The 16,318-nt window shown below is 51.4% G+C and overlaps 1 protein-coding gene across 1 annotated transcript; it reads right to left on the bottom strand.

Moving 5' to 3' along the window:
- Window positions 1-1,703: 1,703 nt before the first annotated feature.
- HSH2D (hematopoietic SH2 domain containing) lies at window positions 1,704-16,318 on the bottom strand. The gene is made up of 6 exons (XM_032170016.2): window positions 16,229-16,318; window positions 11,132-11,283; window positions 7,374-7,463; window positions 6,807-6,972; window positions 5,749-5,841; window positions 1,704-3,040 (listed from the first exon to the last, which is right to left on the bottom strand). Exons 2-6 carry the CDS (start codon window positions 11,254-11,256, stop codon window positions 2,456-2,458), a joined length of 1,059 nt encoding a protein of 352 aa, XP_032025907.1. The 5' UTR covers window positions 11,257-11,283; window positions 16,229-16,318; the 3' UTR covers window positions 1,704-2,455.

The raw sequence follows: 16,318 nt of genomic DNA, 5'->3' as shown, positions 1-16,318 counted from the left end.
CCTATGACATCCCTGCAGAGTTGGCCGAGGATAATGCCCTCATTTGGAGGGAGCAGAGTGACTTGCCTAAGGCCACCCACAAGTCATTTGCAGGGGCGAGCTTGAACCCAGGTGCACCTCATACCAGATCCCAGATGTCTGAACCTTGTACATTTGGGGAACCCCACACCGCCTCCACCTGGGGTTGCCCCAGGGCCCCCATCTACGCTCAAGTCAGTCCAAGGAGTAGTCACTCCTGCAACCAATACCAGCCCCTAGGGACCTCCCCAGACACCTCCATTTTACAGTATGTCATGTCTAGAGAGCTCACTCCCATCTTAACCCGCTAGTAAATTAAGCAGCTACTGGGCTGGGCACGGTGGCTCAAGCCTGTAACCCCAGCATTTGGGAGGCCGAGGCGGGCAGATTGTCTGAGCCCAAGAATTTGAGACCAGCCTTGGCAACGTGGCGAAACCCTGTCTCTACCAAAAATACAAAAAGTAACTGGATGTGGTGGTGCACGCCTGTAGTCCCAGCTACTCAGGAGGCTGAGACAGGATAATTGACTGAACCAGGAGGCAGAGGTTGCAGTGAACCCAGATCGAACCACTGCACTCCAGCCTGGGCGACAGACCAAAACTCCTCCATCTCAAAAAAAAAAAGAAAGAAAAAAAAGAAAAACACCTACTGTACACCAAAGTCCCAGGTTTTACATGCATTCTGCTGGTTCATCCTGAAGAGGGACTGCTCTTCTCATTTTCCAGGTAAGAAAGTAGGCCCAGAGATGTCTAGACTTGCCAAGGGTCACACAGCCCCACAACCTAGGATTCCCTCCAGAGCCCTCCACCATCATGGCCCTGTCATGCCTCCTCCATCCCCAGCCTTTTTTTTTTTTTCTTTTTTGAGACAAGGTCTCTCTCTGTTGCTCAGGCTGAAGTGGGGTGATCGTGACTCAATGCAGCCTTGAACTCCTGGGCTCAGATGATCCTCCTGTCTCAGCCTCCCAAATAGCTGGGACTACAGGCGTGTGCCACTACACCTGGCTAATTTTTTGAATTTTTGTAGATACGAGGCCTTGCCATGTTGCCCAGGCTGGTGTTGAAATCCTGGGCTTAAGCAATCCTCCCACCTCAGCCTCCTAAAGTGCTGGGATTACAGGCATGAGCCACCACACATGGCTGCCTCTTCCCTTTTTTTTTTTTTTTTTTGAGACGGAGTCTTCGCTCTGTCACCCAGGCTGGAGTGCAGTGGTGTGATCTTGGCTCACTGCAAGCTCCGCCTCCCGGGTTCACGCCATTCTCCCGCCTCAGCCTCCCGAGTAGCTGGGACTACAGGCACCCGCCACCACACCTGGCTAATTTTTTATATTTTTAGTAGAGACGGGGTTTCACTGTGTTAACCAGGATGGTCTCGATCTCCTGACCTCGTGATCCACCTGCCTCCACCTCCCAAAGTGCTGAGATTACAGGCGTGAGCCACCACGCCCGGCTGCCTCTTCCCTTTTTAAAGGAAAGACGCTCATGTGCTTCTCCTGAAACCAACACTGATGATGTCCAAATGCCTACTGCACACCAGGCCCTCAACACATCTCATCTCCTTCATTTGCATGAAACCCCCAGGAGGAAGGCATGAATAGCCACGGGTGCCACTGGGGACACACTCGGAGTTGAGCCTGGATACAGCTCCGGTTGGTGAGAGACCCTGCAGCGTGCTTTTATTTTTTTATTTCATTTTTATTTATTTATTTATTTTTTGAGATGGAATCTCACTCTGTCATCCAGGCTGGACTGCAGTGATGCGATCTCAGCTCACTGCAACCTCTGCCTCCTGGGTTCAAGTGATTCTCCTGCCTCAGGCTCCCAAGTAGCTGGGATTACAGGCATGCGCCACCACGTCCGGGTAATTTTTGAATTTTTTACGGGGTTTCACCATGTTGGCCAGGCTGGTCTCGAACTCCTGGCCTCAAGCGATCTGCCTGCCTCGGCCCCACAAAGTGCTGGGACTATAGGCATGAGCCACCGCGCCCGGCCTGCCGTGTGCTTTTAGACAACAGAACAAACAGATGATGTGGGAAAAAGGCTCGGATTCACCTGGCTTCAAATCCTGGTGCTGACACACATAACTCTGTGGCCTTGGTCCTCTCTGAACCTCAGTCTCTTCTTCAAAACATGGAGGATGACCCTCCCTGAGGGCCTTGCTCTGAGGCGTAAAATAATGAATAGAGGGTCTGGCACCGGGGCTGATGTACACGTGGCGCCCCAAACCATTAGCGTCACTCTGATGATTATTGCTAAAATAACCAGCTCACCCCACGGGTGAGTGCAGGAACAGACCCCAAAAACATCTTTATTCCATTTCCCGGGTTCCCGAAGACTCCCGGATGCCATGGCGTGGGGCCATGGAAGAAATGTTAGGACATTCAGGAGTGTGGCAGCCCCTGGCAGCAAGAGTCCCAGAGCCAGGGTGGACCTGTTCTCTAGCAGTATCCAGGGGCAAAGGGTGGCGGTTGTTGGTACTCCTCTGGGAGCTGGTCGTTCTCAGGCTCTGCCAAGCCCTGGTGCTCTGGCTTGGACTCCTGGGAGGATAGGGCTCTCACTACCATTTGGTGCCAATTCCTGTCCCCTGGGGTCACCTCAATGCAGCTGGCCGACCTCTCGGCCTTCCTGGTGGGGACCTTTCTGTCTTTTGGTGCCTGGGGCAGTGAGGGGCTTTTGAGAGATGTGGCCACGTCGGGATCCGTGTAGCCTCTGTCCCCCGAGGTGGGATCCCCTGAGTGATCTTGGCTGCCTTTTCCGGTCCCAGGGCCTGAGATCACCGTGGATCTCCGGACATCCAAGAGTGATGACAAGTTCACAGTGGCGAGGTGGCTTTTTAGCTGCTGCCGGACCCTCTGGCTTCTCTGGGGAAGCATTTTGAGGCTCCTCCAGAGTTTCTGGCGGGTCTCTCCAAGAGGAGCTTTTGGGGGGCAGGAGGAAGTGGCTTCCTCGGTGGTTATTCCATTCATCTCTGCTGATGGCTTCCTTTCCTTTGATTGGTGACACAGGACTGGCTTTGGGGAGGCCTGAAAACGAGAGTGGGTGAGGCCTGGGGTAGCTCGCCCACCAGAGCACCACGTCTGTCCCAGAAATTGGAGCCTGGGTTCCACCCAGACACCCTGCGGCTGAGAAACGTCCGCGTGTGAACCCCCAAACCTGATCCCATGCCCCATCTTTCTCGTCTCAGTAAATGGCTTTGCCGTCTCCCCCAGGGGTTGGCAAACTTCTTCTTCTTCTTTTTTTTTTTTTTTGAGATGGAGTTTCACTCTATCACCCAGTCTGGAGTGCAGTGGTGCAATCTCGGCTCACTGCAACCTCCACCTCCTGGGTTCAAGCGATTCTCCTGCCTCAGCCTCCCAAGTAGCTAGAACTAAAAGCACACCACCATGCCTGGCTAATTTTTGTATTTTTAGTAGAGACATGGTTTCACCATGTTGGCCCTGGTGGTCTTGAACTCCTGACCTCAGGTGATCCACCCATCTCGGCCTCCCAGAGTGCTGGGATTACAGGCATGAGCCACTGCACCCAGCCTGGCAAAGTTCTTTTACAAAGACTCAGAGAGTAAATATTTCAACTTTGCAGGCTGTACCATCTGTCTCAATTACTTAGCCCTGCTGTTGTAGGGGATGCCAGAGGTCACATGTCAACCAATGAGCGTGCCTGGGTTCTAATATAGCTTTATTTATAAACATGGAAATGTGAATTTTACCTGATTTTCACAGGTAACAAAATACTATCTTTACAAAAATGTGGGGCCAGGTGTGATAGCTCACGCCTGTAATCCCAGTGCTTTGGGAGGCTGAGGCAGGAGGATTGTTTGAGGCCAGGAGTTTGAGACCAGCCTGGGCAATGTAGTGAGAGCCCATCTCTACAGATTTTTTTTTTTGAGAGGGTCTTGCTTTGTCACCCAGGCTGGAGTGCAGTGGTGCCATCATGGCTCACTGCAGCCTCGAACTCCCGGGCTCAAGCAATCCTCTCACCTCAGGCCCCAGAGTAGCTGACTACAGGCATGCGCCACTATGCCTGGCTAATTTTTTAATTTTTTGTGGAGACAGGGTCTTGCTGTGTTGCCCAGGCTGGTCTCAAAGTCCTGGCCTCAAGCAATCCTCTCGCCTCAGCCTCCCAAACCACTGGGAATACAGGTGTGAGCCACTACGCAGACCAAATATCCATGTTTCTTTCCACGCCTGGGCTCTCATTTTTGTCCCTCCCACCTTGACACTGTCCCCCAGCCCCACCTCACTTCCTCCTTCTTTCCATCTCCACCAGTGCCCAGGAAAGCCCCTTCTGCAGCCAGTAGCCACAGGAAACATTTAAAACTACCAGTCCTGGCCAGGTGTGGTAGCTCACGCCTATAATCCCAGCACTTTGGGAGGCCGAGGTGAGCAGATCATGAGGTCAGGGGTTTGAGACCAGTCTGGCCAACATGGTGAAACCCGGTCTCTACTAAAAATGCAAAAATTAGCATGCACCTGTAGTCCCAGCTACTCAGAAGCCTGAGGCAGGAGAATCGCTTGAACCTGGGAGGCGGAGGTTGCAGCGAGCCTAGACTGTGCCATTGCACTCCAGCTTGGTCGACAAAGCAAGACTCCGTCTCAAAAAAAAAAAAAAAAAAAGTCCTCCCATGCATACACTCTCCTATGGCTCCTCCCTGGTGCAATTGGACTAGAATCCCAGCTCCTTACCTTGGACCCAAGGCCCTGCACTATTGGCCCCTGCTGACCCTGGGGCTTCAGCTTCTGACAATCTCTCTCTCACTAACCCCACTCCATCTATATGCTGGCTTTTTTTGTTCTGTTTTCCAAACACACCAAGCCCCAGGACTTTTGCAAGTGCCATTCCCTCTGCCTGGAATGTCCTCCCTGTGTCTGTGTGTATGACTGGCTCCTCCTTACCTTGCAGATCTCAGCTATATGCCACCTCCTCTAGGAAGCCTTCCCTGACTGCCTTCCCCCACTTGCACCCCCCCCTCCACTGATGTCCATCACACCAGCCTGTTTCATTTGTACCACTGTCATAACTTCCCCTGCTGGGCAAGGGGCTTGGAAAGCACTTAGACTTCAACCTAGGGGTGCCTAAAGGTCTCCCAAACCCCAAGATGCATTCATTCATCTACTCCAGAGATTCATTAGTTAAGCACCTTCAATATGGCAGGTCCTCTCAGAGGGGTGGGAGAAGCAAAGGCAAACAAGCCAGATGGAGTCTCCAGTCTCTCAGAGCTCACAGTCTGATTGGGAAGGCAGCCAGGGAGCATGTAACCCATAAGTAAATAGGATTTTGGGGAACATTTTTGGGAAGTCCGCTGCAGTGAATAAACAGGGTAATGTGAAGGAGAATCCAGAAGGTGTTGCTTTAGGTCTGGGGCCTGGGGAAGGAGGCACTTGAAGGAGAAATGAATGAAGACATGGGAAATCTAGGGGCAGGGCACACAGTTTGTGCAAAGGACCTGAGGTGGGGCCGGCACACGCAGAGACCCCGAGGCTAGCTTGGAGTGTCTGAACAACAGACGGTATGGCAGCAGGGCTGGTGCTGGGTAGGTGATAGGCAGAAAGAGGAACTGAGATTGTAGTTTGAAATTTAATCTCGGTGTTGGGAAAGCACTGGAAAGGTTTAAAGCACCAAGCTGTAGGATCGCATTCTCATTCTAGAAGGAGCCTCCTCTGACAGCTGTTGATCACCTCTGCTCCTGCCCCTCAGCCAGGTGGGCGGTGCCAGCCTCCTGTCATATACATACCTCCTCAGGGGCAGACACCGGGCAGGCAGCTTCCTCGGCCACTGCGTTGGAGTAGAGGAAGAGATCCTCATAATCCACATTTGCGGGATCCTTCTGCAGGGCGGAAGGGGACTGTAGCTCAGCACTAGGGAGGGGGAGAGGTCCTGCGCCGACCCTGGAAGGCAGGTCTCAGGGACCATCCCTTGAATAGCAGTTTCTTAGTACCTGGGTCACGCCCACTAAGCGTTATAAGAAAATATGCCCCACCCACAGCCATTTCTTAGGGGTCCTGACACACCCACTGAACCTTCTAAAGAAAGATGCCCTGCCCACAGCAGTTTCTTGGGAGCTAGGCCACACCCACTGAGTTTTCTAAGGAAAGATGCCCCGCCCACAACAGTTTCTTGGGAGCTAGGCCAGGCCCACTGAGCCCTATAAGGAAAGATGCCCCGCCCATAGCAGTTTCTTGGGAGCCAGGCCACACCTACTGAGCCTTCTAAGGAGAGATGCCCCGCCTACCACAGTTTCTTGGGAGCTAGGCCAGGCACACTGAGCCCTATAAGTAAAGATGCCCCGCCCACAGCAGTTTATTGGGAGCTAGGCCACACCCACTGAGCCTTCTAAGGAGAGATACCTCCTCCTCAGCAGTTTCTTAGGGGCTAGGCCACGCCCACTAGGTCTTCTAAGGAAACATGCCCAGCTCACAGCAGTTTATTGGGAGCCAGGCCACACCCACTGAGCCTTCTAAGGAAAGTGTATTGGGAGCCAGGCCACGCCCACTGAGCCTTCTAAGGAAAGATGCCATTCCTTCAGATGAGCCAAGATTATACTTGGCACATGAACCTTTATAAAAAATCAGCCTGTTGACATGGGCCTGGAGGGCGGAGCCATGGGGAAGCAGGAACCACAAGGGAGACGGCTGTGGGGGGCAGAGGGACTACGAGGGGTGGGGCCGGAGGGGCCAAACACCATGAGAGTGACAGAATCAAGAGTAGTTGATGGGGGTGTGGGAAACAAAGGGGTCTGGGGGGCTTGGCCCCAAGGAAATGGCTGTGAACCTTGTGGGCCCCTGCCCTCACCTGCCTGCAGGGCTGTGTCAGCAGCTCCCTGCGTGGCTCAATTGGCTTCTGCTGGTGGAAGGCGACCAGGGCATCCAGCGAGGTGTGGGCCACCTTCTCCCCGGGGATCATGAAAGTCCCATCATCCAAGAGCTTCACCATGAAATGGCAGCAGCTGCTTTGGGCTCTGCGGAGACACTGTGGGGGCTGGGACATCCTACTTCCCCTCATCCCTGCCCCAAGTCTCCAGCCCTTGGGCTGGCAGCATCACTGCTACAGCCAGACTACCCCAGGTTCACATGCAGGCTTCTTCACTCACTAGCCATGGGACACCCAGCAGGTTACTAACCTCGCTGTGCCTCAGTTTCCCCCATTTATAACACAGGAGTACAAAGGCTGACCTCAGATGAAACATGCCACTACAGATAAAAGCTTCACTCATTGCCTGGCTAGCAGCTCCCGTTCTCAGATCCACAGCCTCAGTTACTGCTGCTTTCTGAGAAGCTATGACATGAAGCACCCCTTGCCCCCTCCAAGGAAGCCCGAGAGCCCACCTGCCCCTGCCCTGGCCCCCGGCCCAGGCCTTACTTGTAGGAGAGTGTGTAGCCCACATGGCTGTGACTGACCCTGATGAGAAAGGATCCCAGTGGCTGTGACTCCAGCAAGTTCTCAGCATCCCTGGAAGGGCACACATAGAAAGGAAATGACACAGTCCAGTCGCCCCACATACCAGTTAGACTCCTGGGGCCATTGGCCCATTCATGGAGAAGGCTGGTAGTTTTCATTTTTCTTTTTTCCTTTTTTTTTTTTTTTTTTTTCTGAGACAGAGTCTCGCTATGTCCCCCAGGCTGGAGTGCAGTGGCGCAATCTCAGCTCACTGCAAGCTCCACCTCCTGGATTCACGCCATTCTCCTGCCTCAGCCTCCCAAGTAGCTGGGACTACAGGCGCCCGCCACCACGCCCGGCTAATTTTTTGTATATTTTAGTAGAGACGGGGTTTCACCATGTTAGCCAGGATGGTCTCGATCTTCTGACCTCGTGATCTGCCCACCTCGGCCTCCCAAAGTGCTGGGATTATAGGTGTGAGCCACTGTGCCCGGCATCTTTTTTCCTTTTTTTTTGAGATAGAGTCTTGCTGTGTCACCCAGGCTGGAGTGCAATGGCACGATCTCGGCTTACTGCAGCCTCAATCTCCCGGGTTCAGGTGATTCTCTTGCCTCAGCCTCCCAAGTAGCTGGGATTACAGGCACCCGCCACCATGCCCAGCTATTTTTTTTTTTTTAGTAGAGACAGGGTTTCACCATGTTGGCCAGGCTGGTCTCAAACACCTGTCCTCAAGTGATCCGCCTGCCTCAGCCTCCCAAAGTGCTGGGATTACAGGCGTGAGCCACCGTGCCCGGCCTGTTTTCTAAATGAACAAACATCCCAAACCCATCTTTTTTTTTTTTTTTTTTTTTTTTTCAGTTGTTGCAGACCTTGGGCTATTCAGGGATTAGGGATGTTCCCCCCGAGGAGCTAGGAGGCGTCTTATGGCATTGATCTCAGGCCAGACCTCTTCCCATCTCCCACAGCCACTTCCCAATGCCTGGAATCCCCCGATTAAGGCACCTTTGGGTGGATCAAAGTGTCACAAGTAACAAAGAAGGAGCTGTATACTCAGATGCATTCGAGTTCATAACCCAGCTCTACTGTCCATCAGCTGTGTGACCTCAGGCAATCGTCTCTCCCTTTCTGACCTTCAGCTTCCTCAAGGGGAGAGTAAACTCCACTTCCAAGGCTGCTGTGAGAACAGAAAGAACTTGCAACATGAGCATGACAGCTGCTACCTGCTAAGTGCTCCCAAAGTGTTTGTTGTTATTATTACTATTATTCTCTCTCTTTTTTTTTTTTTTTTGAGACGGAGTTTTTGCTCTTGTTGTCCAGGCTGGAGTGCAATGATGCAATCTTGGCTCACTGCAACCTCTGCCTCCCAGGTTCAAGCTATTCTCCTGCCTCAGCCTCCCAAGTAACTGGGCTTACAGGTACCCGCAACCACGCCCAGCTAATTTTTTGTATTTTTAGTAGAGACGGGGTTTCACCTGTTTGTCAGGCTGGTCTCGAACTCCTGACCTCTGGTGATCCACCTGCCTCGGCCTCCCAGAATGCTGGGATTACAGGCGTGAGCCACCAAAACCAGTCTGTTTTCTATATTACTACCATTATTATCTGGAGTTCACAGAGAGGAAGGCGGCCTTCCGTGGGACAAGCTGGGGAGACTTTGGTCCTGTACTCTTCGATGCAGAGGCCACTGGCCTTTTGTACTGATTTCCAAAACAGCAGAAAAGAGGAACATATGCTGTTTCATGAATCGTTTTTTGTTTTTGAGACAGGGTCTTGCTCTATCACTCAGGCTGGAGTGCAGAGGTGCAATCATAACTCACTGAAACCTTGAATTCCTGGGCTCAAGAGATCCTCCCACCTCAGCCTCCTGAGTAGCCAGAACCGCAGGCATGTTCCACATGCCTGGCTAATTTAAAAAAAAATTTTTTTTTTTTGAGTTGGAGTCTTGCTCTGTCACTCAGGCTGGAGTGCAGTGGCACAATCTCAGCTTACTGCAGCCTCTGCCTCCAGGGTTCCAGCAAGTCTCCTGCCTCAGCCACCCGAGTAGCTGGGATTACAGGCACGTGCCACCATGCCCGGTTAATTTTTTTTTTTTTTTTTGAGACGGAGTTTCACTCTTGTTGCTCACTGCAACCTCCGCCTCCCGGGTTCAAGTGATTCTCCTGCCTCAGCCTCTCGAATAGCTGGGATTACAGGCATGCGCCACCACGCCTAGATAATTTTGTATTTTTAGTAGACACAAGGTTTCACCATGTTGTCCAGGCTGGTCTCGAACTCCTGACCTCAGGTGGTCTGCCCGCCTTGGCCTCCCAAAGTGCTGGGATTACAAGCATGAGCCACCGCACCCAGCCTAAAATTCCTTTTAGAGATGGAGTCTCACTATGTTGTCCAGGCCAGCCTTGAACTCCTGGGCTCAAGCGATCCTCCTGCCTCAGCATTCCAAGTAGCTGGGATTAAAGGTAAGTACCAGTGCATCCAGCTGCTTCTTTTAATATAACTACTAAAATTTTTTTACATTGCAATGTGCAACTCATGTTATATTTCTGTTGTTCAGCAAGGCCCCAGAGCTCAGAAACCATGACCAACACTACTTCCTCTCTGTGGCCTTCACAGAATTTTCTCAATTTCCTGCATGCAGAGAGTGGCCATAAATAAATATTTTTTCCTCCATTTAGTTAAAGCCAGGCCCACATCCTCAGAGCTCACAGTCTGAGGTAGAAAGGGCACATTGGGGCCAGGCATAGTGGCTCATGCCTGTAATCCCAGCACTTTGGGAGGCCGAGGCGGGCAGATCACTTGAGGTCAGGAGTTTGAGACTAGCCTGGCCAACATGGTGAAACCTCGTCTCTACTAAAAATACAAATATTAGCTGGGCGTGGTGGTGCATGCCTGTAGTCCCAGCTACTCAGGAGGCAGGAGGATTGCTTGAACCCAGGAAGTAGAGGCTGCAGTTAGCCGAGATCGCGCCACTACACACCAGCCTGGGCAACAGGAGCAGAACTCTGTCTCAAAAAAAAAAAAAAAATAGAAAAAGAAAAAAAAAAGAAAGGGCACATTGGTTGTATCCTGATGGGTTGAGAGCAGCTGCTTGGGGTACTGTGTTCAGAAAGATTCTGGCTGGGTGCAGTGGCTCACGCCTGTAATCCCAGCATTTTGGGAGGCCGAGGTGGGTGGATCACTTGAGGCCAGGAGTTTGAGATCAGCCTGGCCAACATGGTGAAACCCTATCTCTACTATAAACACAAAAATTAGCCGGGCTTGGTGGCATGTGCCTGTAATCCCAGCTACTCAGGAGGTTGAGGCAGAAGAATCACTTGAATCAGGGAGGCAGAGGTTGCAGTGAGCCAAGATTGCACCACTGCACTCCAGCCTGGGTGACAGAGTGAGACCCTGTCTCAAAAAGAAAGAAAGACAGAAAGATTCTGAGGCTGCATCCTGCCATCGTTGATTGGTAATGCTTGGCCTGGGCGAGGTGTGGGGTGCTGCCAGGTCCCTGGCAGTGCTGGCCTGTTGGCCACTTGTATAGAGAAAGCTGAGGCCCACAGAGAGCAAGTAACTTGCCCCAGGTCACACAGTGAGCCCACAGAGGTGGCAGGATTCAAGCCTGGGAGCCTGGAGCTCATTTTAGCCTCTTGCCACACTGAGCTGAGCCAAGTCCAGAATTCTGCAGTTAAAAGCTGCCCAGGGTAGGGACAGACAAGGAAAGAATGGGGAGGGCAGGGTGGAGGGTGTGGGTGTGTCCTCACTCTCTTGAGATTGCACCATGGAACCACTCGGGGACCCCGTCTTGGGCCAGCTGGCCCACCTGGGTGTGCACAAACCAGTCCAGCCGTGGGGGTAGCGGTAGGGGCGGCTTCCTGGCCTCTGTCATAGCTTCCTGAGGTGGAGGGAAGGTCACCTGGGTAGAGAAGGGAGGGAAGACAAGAATCAAGCTTGATGCACCTCTTATCTTTGCTCTGTTCTTGAAGCTTATGGTGCCTCCTCCTTTGAGAAGTCCTCCAGGGTGGACAGAGCAATGGACTTAAAACTGGCTTGTGGCTGGGTGTGATGGCTCACACGTGTAACACCAGCACTTTGGGAGGCCAAGGTGGGAGGACTGATTGAGCCCAGGAGTTCCAGACCAGCCTGGGCAACATAAGGAGACTCCTATCTCTACAAAAAAATTAAAAAATTCGGCCAGGTGCGGTGGCTCATGCCTGTAATCTCAGCACTTTGGGAAGCCAAGGTGGGTAGATCACCTGAGGTCAGGAGTTTGAGACCAGCCTGGTCAACCTGGTGAAACCCTGTCTTTACTAAAAATACAAAAATCAGCTGGGTGTGGTGGTGGGCACCTGTAATCCCAGCTACTCCGGAGGCTGAGGCAGGAGAATCGCTTGAACCCGGGGGGCGGAGGTTGCAGTGAGCCAAGATCGCAACACTGCACTCCTGTGACAGAGTGAGACTGTGACAGCCTGATCGCAACACTGCACTCCAGTGACAGAGTGAGACTCCTCAAAAAATAAATAAGTAAATAAATAAATAAAATAAAATTTAAAAATTAGCTGGGTGTGGTGGTGCATGCCTGTAGTCCCAGCTACTCGGGAGGCTGAGGTGGGAGGATCCCTTGAGCTCGGGAGGATGTGGCTGCAGTGAGCTGTGGTTGTGCCACTGCAGTCCAGTCTGGGGAACAGAGCAAGACCATATTTCAAAAACAACAACAAAAAAAAACTGGCTTGTGTGGCCGGGCGTGGTGGCTCATGCCTGTAATCCTAGCACTTTGGGAGGCTGAGGCAGGTGGATTACCTGAGGTCAGGAGTTCAAGACCAGTCTGGGCCACGTGGTGAAACCCTGTCACTACAAAAATACAAAAATGAGCTGGGCACAGCGGCATGTGCCTATAATCCAGCTTCTTGGGAGGCTGAGGCACGAGAATCACTTGAACCCAGGAGGCGGAGGCTGCAGTGAGCCGAGATTGCACCACTGCACTCCAGCCTGGGCAAAAGAGTGAGACTCTGTCTCAAAACAAAACAAAACAAAACAACCCACTGACTTGTGTTTTTTGGGCACCTACTATGTGCCTGATAGTTTTTACACATTCATTCATTGGCTCATCCCCAAAGTCCTTCAAGGACTTTTCCTTTTATTCTTCTTATGCCATTGTGTTTTTTTCTTTTTTTTTGAGACAGGGTCTCACTCTGTCACCCAGGCTGGAGTGCAGTGGCCCCATCTCGGCTCACTGCAGCCTCGACCTTCTTCCCTCAAGTGATTCTCCCACCTCAGTCCCCCAAGTAGCTGGGACCACAGGCATGTGCCACCACGTCTGGCTAATTTTTGTATTTTTGTAGAGATGGGGTTTCACCTTGCTGCCCACATTGGTCTCAAACTCCTGGACTCAAGCAATCTGCCTGTGTCAGCCTCCCAAAGTGCTAGGATTACAGGCGTGAGCCATTGTGCCCAGACTTTTGTGCCATTATTGCAAGGACTAGAGGTTCCTTTTATAAATAAATGTTTTGAAATTTAATAATAGAGTATTTAGAGCTGGGCATGGTGGTTCACGCCTGTAATCCCAGCACTTTGGGAGGCTGAGGCAGGTGGATCACCTGAGGTCAGGAGTTCGAGACCAGCCTGGCCAACATGGTGAAACCCCGTCTCTACTAAAAATACAAAAATTAGCCAGATGTGGTGGTGGGTGCCTGTAATCCGAGCCACTCAGGAGGCTGAGGCAGGAGAATCGCTAGAACCCAGGAGGCAGAGGTTGCAGTGAGCCAAGATCGTGCCATTGCACTCCAGCCTGGGGGACAGAGTGAGACTCCGTCTCAAAAAAAAGAGTAGAATATTTAAATATTAAGTAAATATCAATGCCCCTGGAGGAATGAGGAAATGACAAAATGGCAAGTGAACGAAATAAACAGCAGACCCAACAGTGGTGGTCAAAAAGGGTTGCCCTGATTTCTTTCTTTCTTTTTTTTTTTTTTTTTTTTTTGAGACTGGGTTTCCTCTGTTCCTGAGGCTGGAGTGTGCAATGGTGCAATCACAGCTCATGCTCCTCACTGCAGCCTCAACCTCCTGAGTAGTTGGGACTACAGGCATGCATTACCATGCCTGGCTAATTTTGAAAATTTTTTTTGTAGAGACAGGGTCTTGCTCTGTTATCCAGGCTGGCCTCGAACTCCTGGGCTCAAGCAATCCTAACACGTCAGCCTCCCAACATACTGGGATTACAGGCACGAGCCACGGTGCCTGCCTGCCTTGGTTTCATTAAACACCAGAGAAATGTGACTTCAGACAGTCACTTCTGCCACCAACGTCACCACACGTTGTAGCCACTCATGGCACACTTACAATATGTCAGATGCATCATTAATTCACACACTTTCTTGACAATTTTAAGCAAGCAGTACCACCGGACTTTGTGTACCAATGACAGAGCTGGAGAGAGAAAGCAGCATCGTTTTGCAAAACAGTATTAAGTGAGTGTAAGACAAGCCAAAGGATTGTATCTTGCTAGATAGTTCCTTCAGGACCCCTCTTGCTCACCCTTAATTCATTTTTTTTTTTTTGAGATGGAGTCTCGCTCTATTGCCCAGGCTGGAGTGCAGTGGCGTGATCTCAGTTCACTGCAGCCTCCGCCTCCCAGGTTCAAGTGATTCTCCTGCCTTAGCCTCTTGAATAGCTGGGATTACAGGCATGTGCCACCACGCCTGGCTCATTTTTGTATTTTTAGCAGAGATGGGGTTTCACCATGTTGGCCAGGCTGGTCTCCAACTCCCGACCTCAAGTGATCCGCCTGCCTTGGCCTCCCAAAATGCTGGGATTACAGGCGTGAGCCACTGCGCCCGGCTGCTCACCATAAATTCTGTCCTTAAACTGGAGCTCACTGCCTCCACCCATTGGCCCCATCTAATGTTTCAATATCTCAAAACATCTTTTTACTGGGCTGTTTCTATGAGGAGGCGGGGCCTGTTGACCAATGGCAGTCAATATTGACTTTCTCCAACCAGATGTCAAGCATATCCTCTGGGGTATGGCCCGAAGGAATTCTGGGGCAACCAAAATTAAATAACTGTATTAAGAAATGTTTAATAAAGCAGGGTGACAAAGCAATTAAGAGCCTGGAATTAGAGGCTGGGTGCAGTGGCTCACACCCAGCACTGTAATCCCAGCACTGTTGGAGCCTGAGGCAGGCAGATCACCTGAGGCCAGGAGTTTGAGACCAGCCTGGCCAACATGGTGAAACCCCGTCTCTAATAAAAATACCAACATTATCTGGGCAAGGTGGCTCACGCCTGTAATCCCAGCTACTCAGGAGGCTGAGGCAGAATTGCATGAACCTGGGAGGCAGAGGTTGCAGTGAGCTGAGATTGAGCCACTGCACTCCAGCCTGGGCAACAGAGCAAGACTCCATCTCAAAATAAATAAATAAATAAATAAATAAATAAATAAATAAATAATAAATAAAAATACAAAAATTATGATGGCATGTGCCTGTAGTCTCAGCTACTCGGGAGGCTGAGGCAGGAGAATCACCTGAATCCGGGAGGCAGAGTTTGCAGTGAGCCAAGATCGCACCACTGCACTCCAGCCTGAGCAACAGAGTGAAACTCTGTCTCACACACACAAAAAAAACCCAAAAAACCCCCATCACCACCAACAACAAAAAAAGAGCCTCGGCCAGGTGCGGTGGCTCACGCCTGTAATCTCAGCACTTTGGGAAGGCTGAGGCAGGCAGATCACGAGGTCAGGAGATCGAGACCATCCTGGCTAACATGGTGAAACCCTGTCTCTACTAAAAATACAAAAAATTAGCTGGGGGTGGTGGCAGGCACCTGTAGTCCCAGCTACTCAAGAGGCTGAGGCAGGAGAATGGCGTGAACCCGGGAGGCAGAGCTTGCAGTGAGCTGAGATCGAGTCACTGCACTCCAGCCTGGGCGACAGAGCAAGACTCCGTCTCACAAAAAAAAAAAAAAAAAAGAGCTGGAATTCGACCCAGATGGCCTGGGTTCAAACCCTGGCTCCCCCACTTAGCCACTGTGTGACCTCAGGTAAGTCACTTAATGGCTCTCTGTGCCTGTATTTCTGCCTTTAATTTGGGGATAATGATATTTACCTAGGAAAGTTTAGCTGGCACTGTATATATATAGAGAGATATATACAATATTCATGAATCCAGTTGCGACCTAGCATGGGGTAATGTTTACAGGCTTATTCTTTTTTTTTTTTACTTAGAAGAACTCCTATTTATCCTTCAAAACCCAGTAAAAATGTCCCCTCCTCCAGGCAGCTTTCCTACATCTCCCCCCAGACAAAGCCCTGGCACCCCTCTCTGTCCCCAGCGTTCCCCCCCATTCCTCTCTCTGGTCCAGCCATGACTCCATGGAGCTAAAGTGTCTTTATCTTGCTCTGTCTCCACCAGCCTGAGGGCCTCCTAGGGATCAGGGCTTAGGGCTAGGTTCTTGTGATGTTGTTTTTTTCTGCAAGGGTCTTTGCTCATGAAAAGCTATCGAGTGATGAAAGACCTCATGCTCAAATTCAAGCTCCTGACCCTGGCCTGGGAGCCTCCTCTACTTCCCTGCTACCCACATTCTAGACCTAAAGACATCCTTGCTCTCTCTCTCTTGCCTCTGCACACCTTTGCTCATGCTGTTGTCCTACCAAGACCCCCTTTTCCCCAACTCCAGCTCCATTTTCCATTTGTGGTCACCACAAATACCCCCTCCTCCATGAAGCTCTCCCCCATGCCCCCAGAAAATCCCTCCTGCCACCCCGGGCCCCACTAACCCTGTCCCTCCTTGTGGCCTAGCCTAGCCCCCATGTTCTGTCTCCTCGAGGGCTGAGAGGAGGGCTGAGGCTTCTGGGTCACATACCTGGGAGACCCTTGGATGGCCGAGGCCCTCGCTGTAGCTGTGCCAGTGCCTGCAGGAGCCTGGGTTTCGATTCAAGGTCTGCACGTCAAT

This window comes from Hylobates moloch, unplaced genomic scaffold (assembly GCF_009828535.3).
Source record: "Hylobates moloch isolate HMO894 unplaced genomic scaffold, HMol_V3 SCAFFOLD_12, whole genome shotgun sequence".
Lineage (NCBI taxonomy): Eukaryota > Metazoa > Chordata > Mammalia > Primates > Hylobatidae > Hylobates > Hylobates moloch.
Note: the sequence above shows the minus strand (reverse complement) of the source record. Positions and strands in the feature narration are given on the sequence as shown.

What these genes read in the sequence shown, in the direction of transcription:
- HSH2D (XM_032170016.2), bottom strand. Translation starts at nt 11,256, where the DNA reads ATGACAGAGGCCAGGAAGCCGCCCCTACCGCTACCCCCACGGCTGGAC. An exon ending in CATGGTGCAATCTCAAGAGA is followed by an intron (nt 7,464 to 11,131) that starts GTGAGGACACAC and finishes GTGCCCTTCCAG; the next exon opens with GGATGCTGAGAACTTGCTGG. An exon ending in GGCTACACACTCTCCTACAA is followed by an intron (nt 6,973 to 7,373) that starts GTAAGGCCTGGG and finishes GTGTCTCCGCAG; the next exon opens with AGCCCAAAGCAGCTGCTGCC.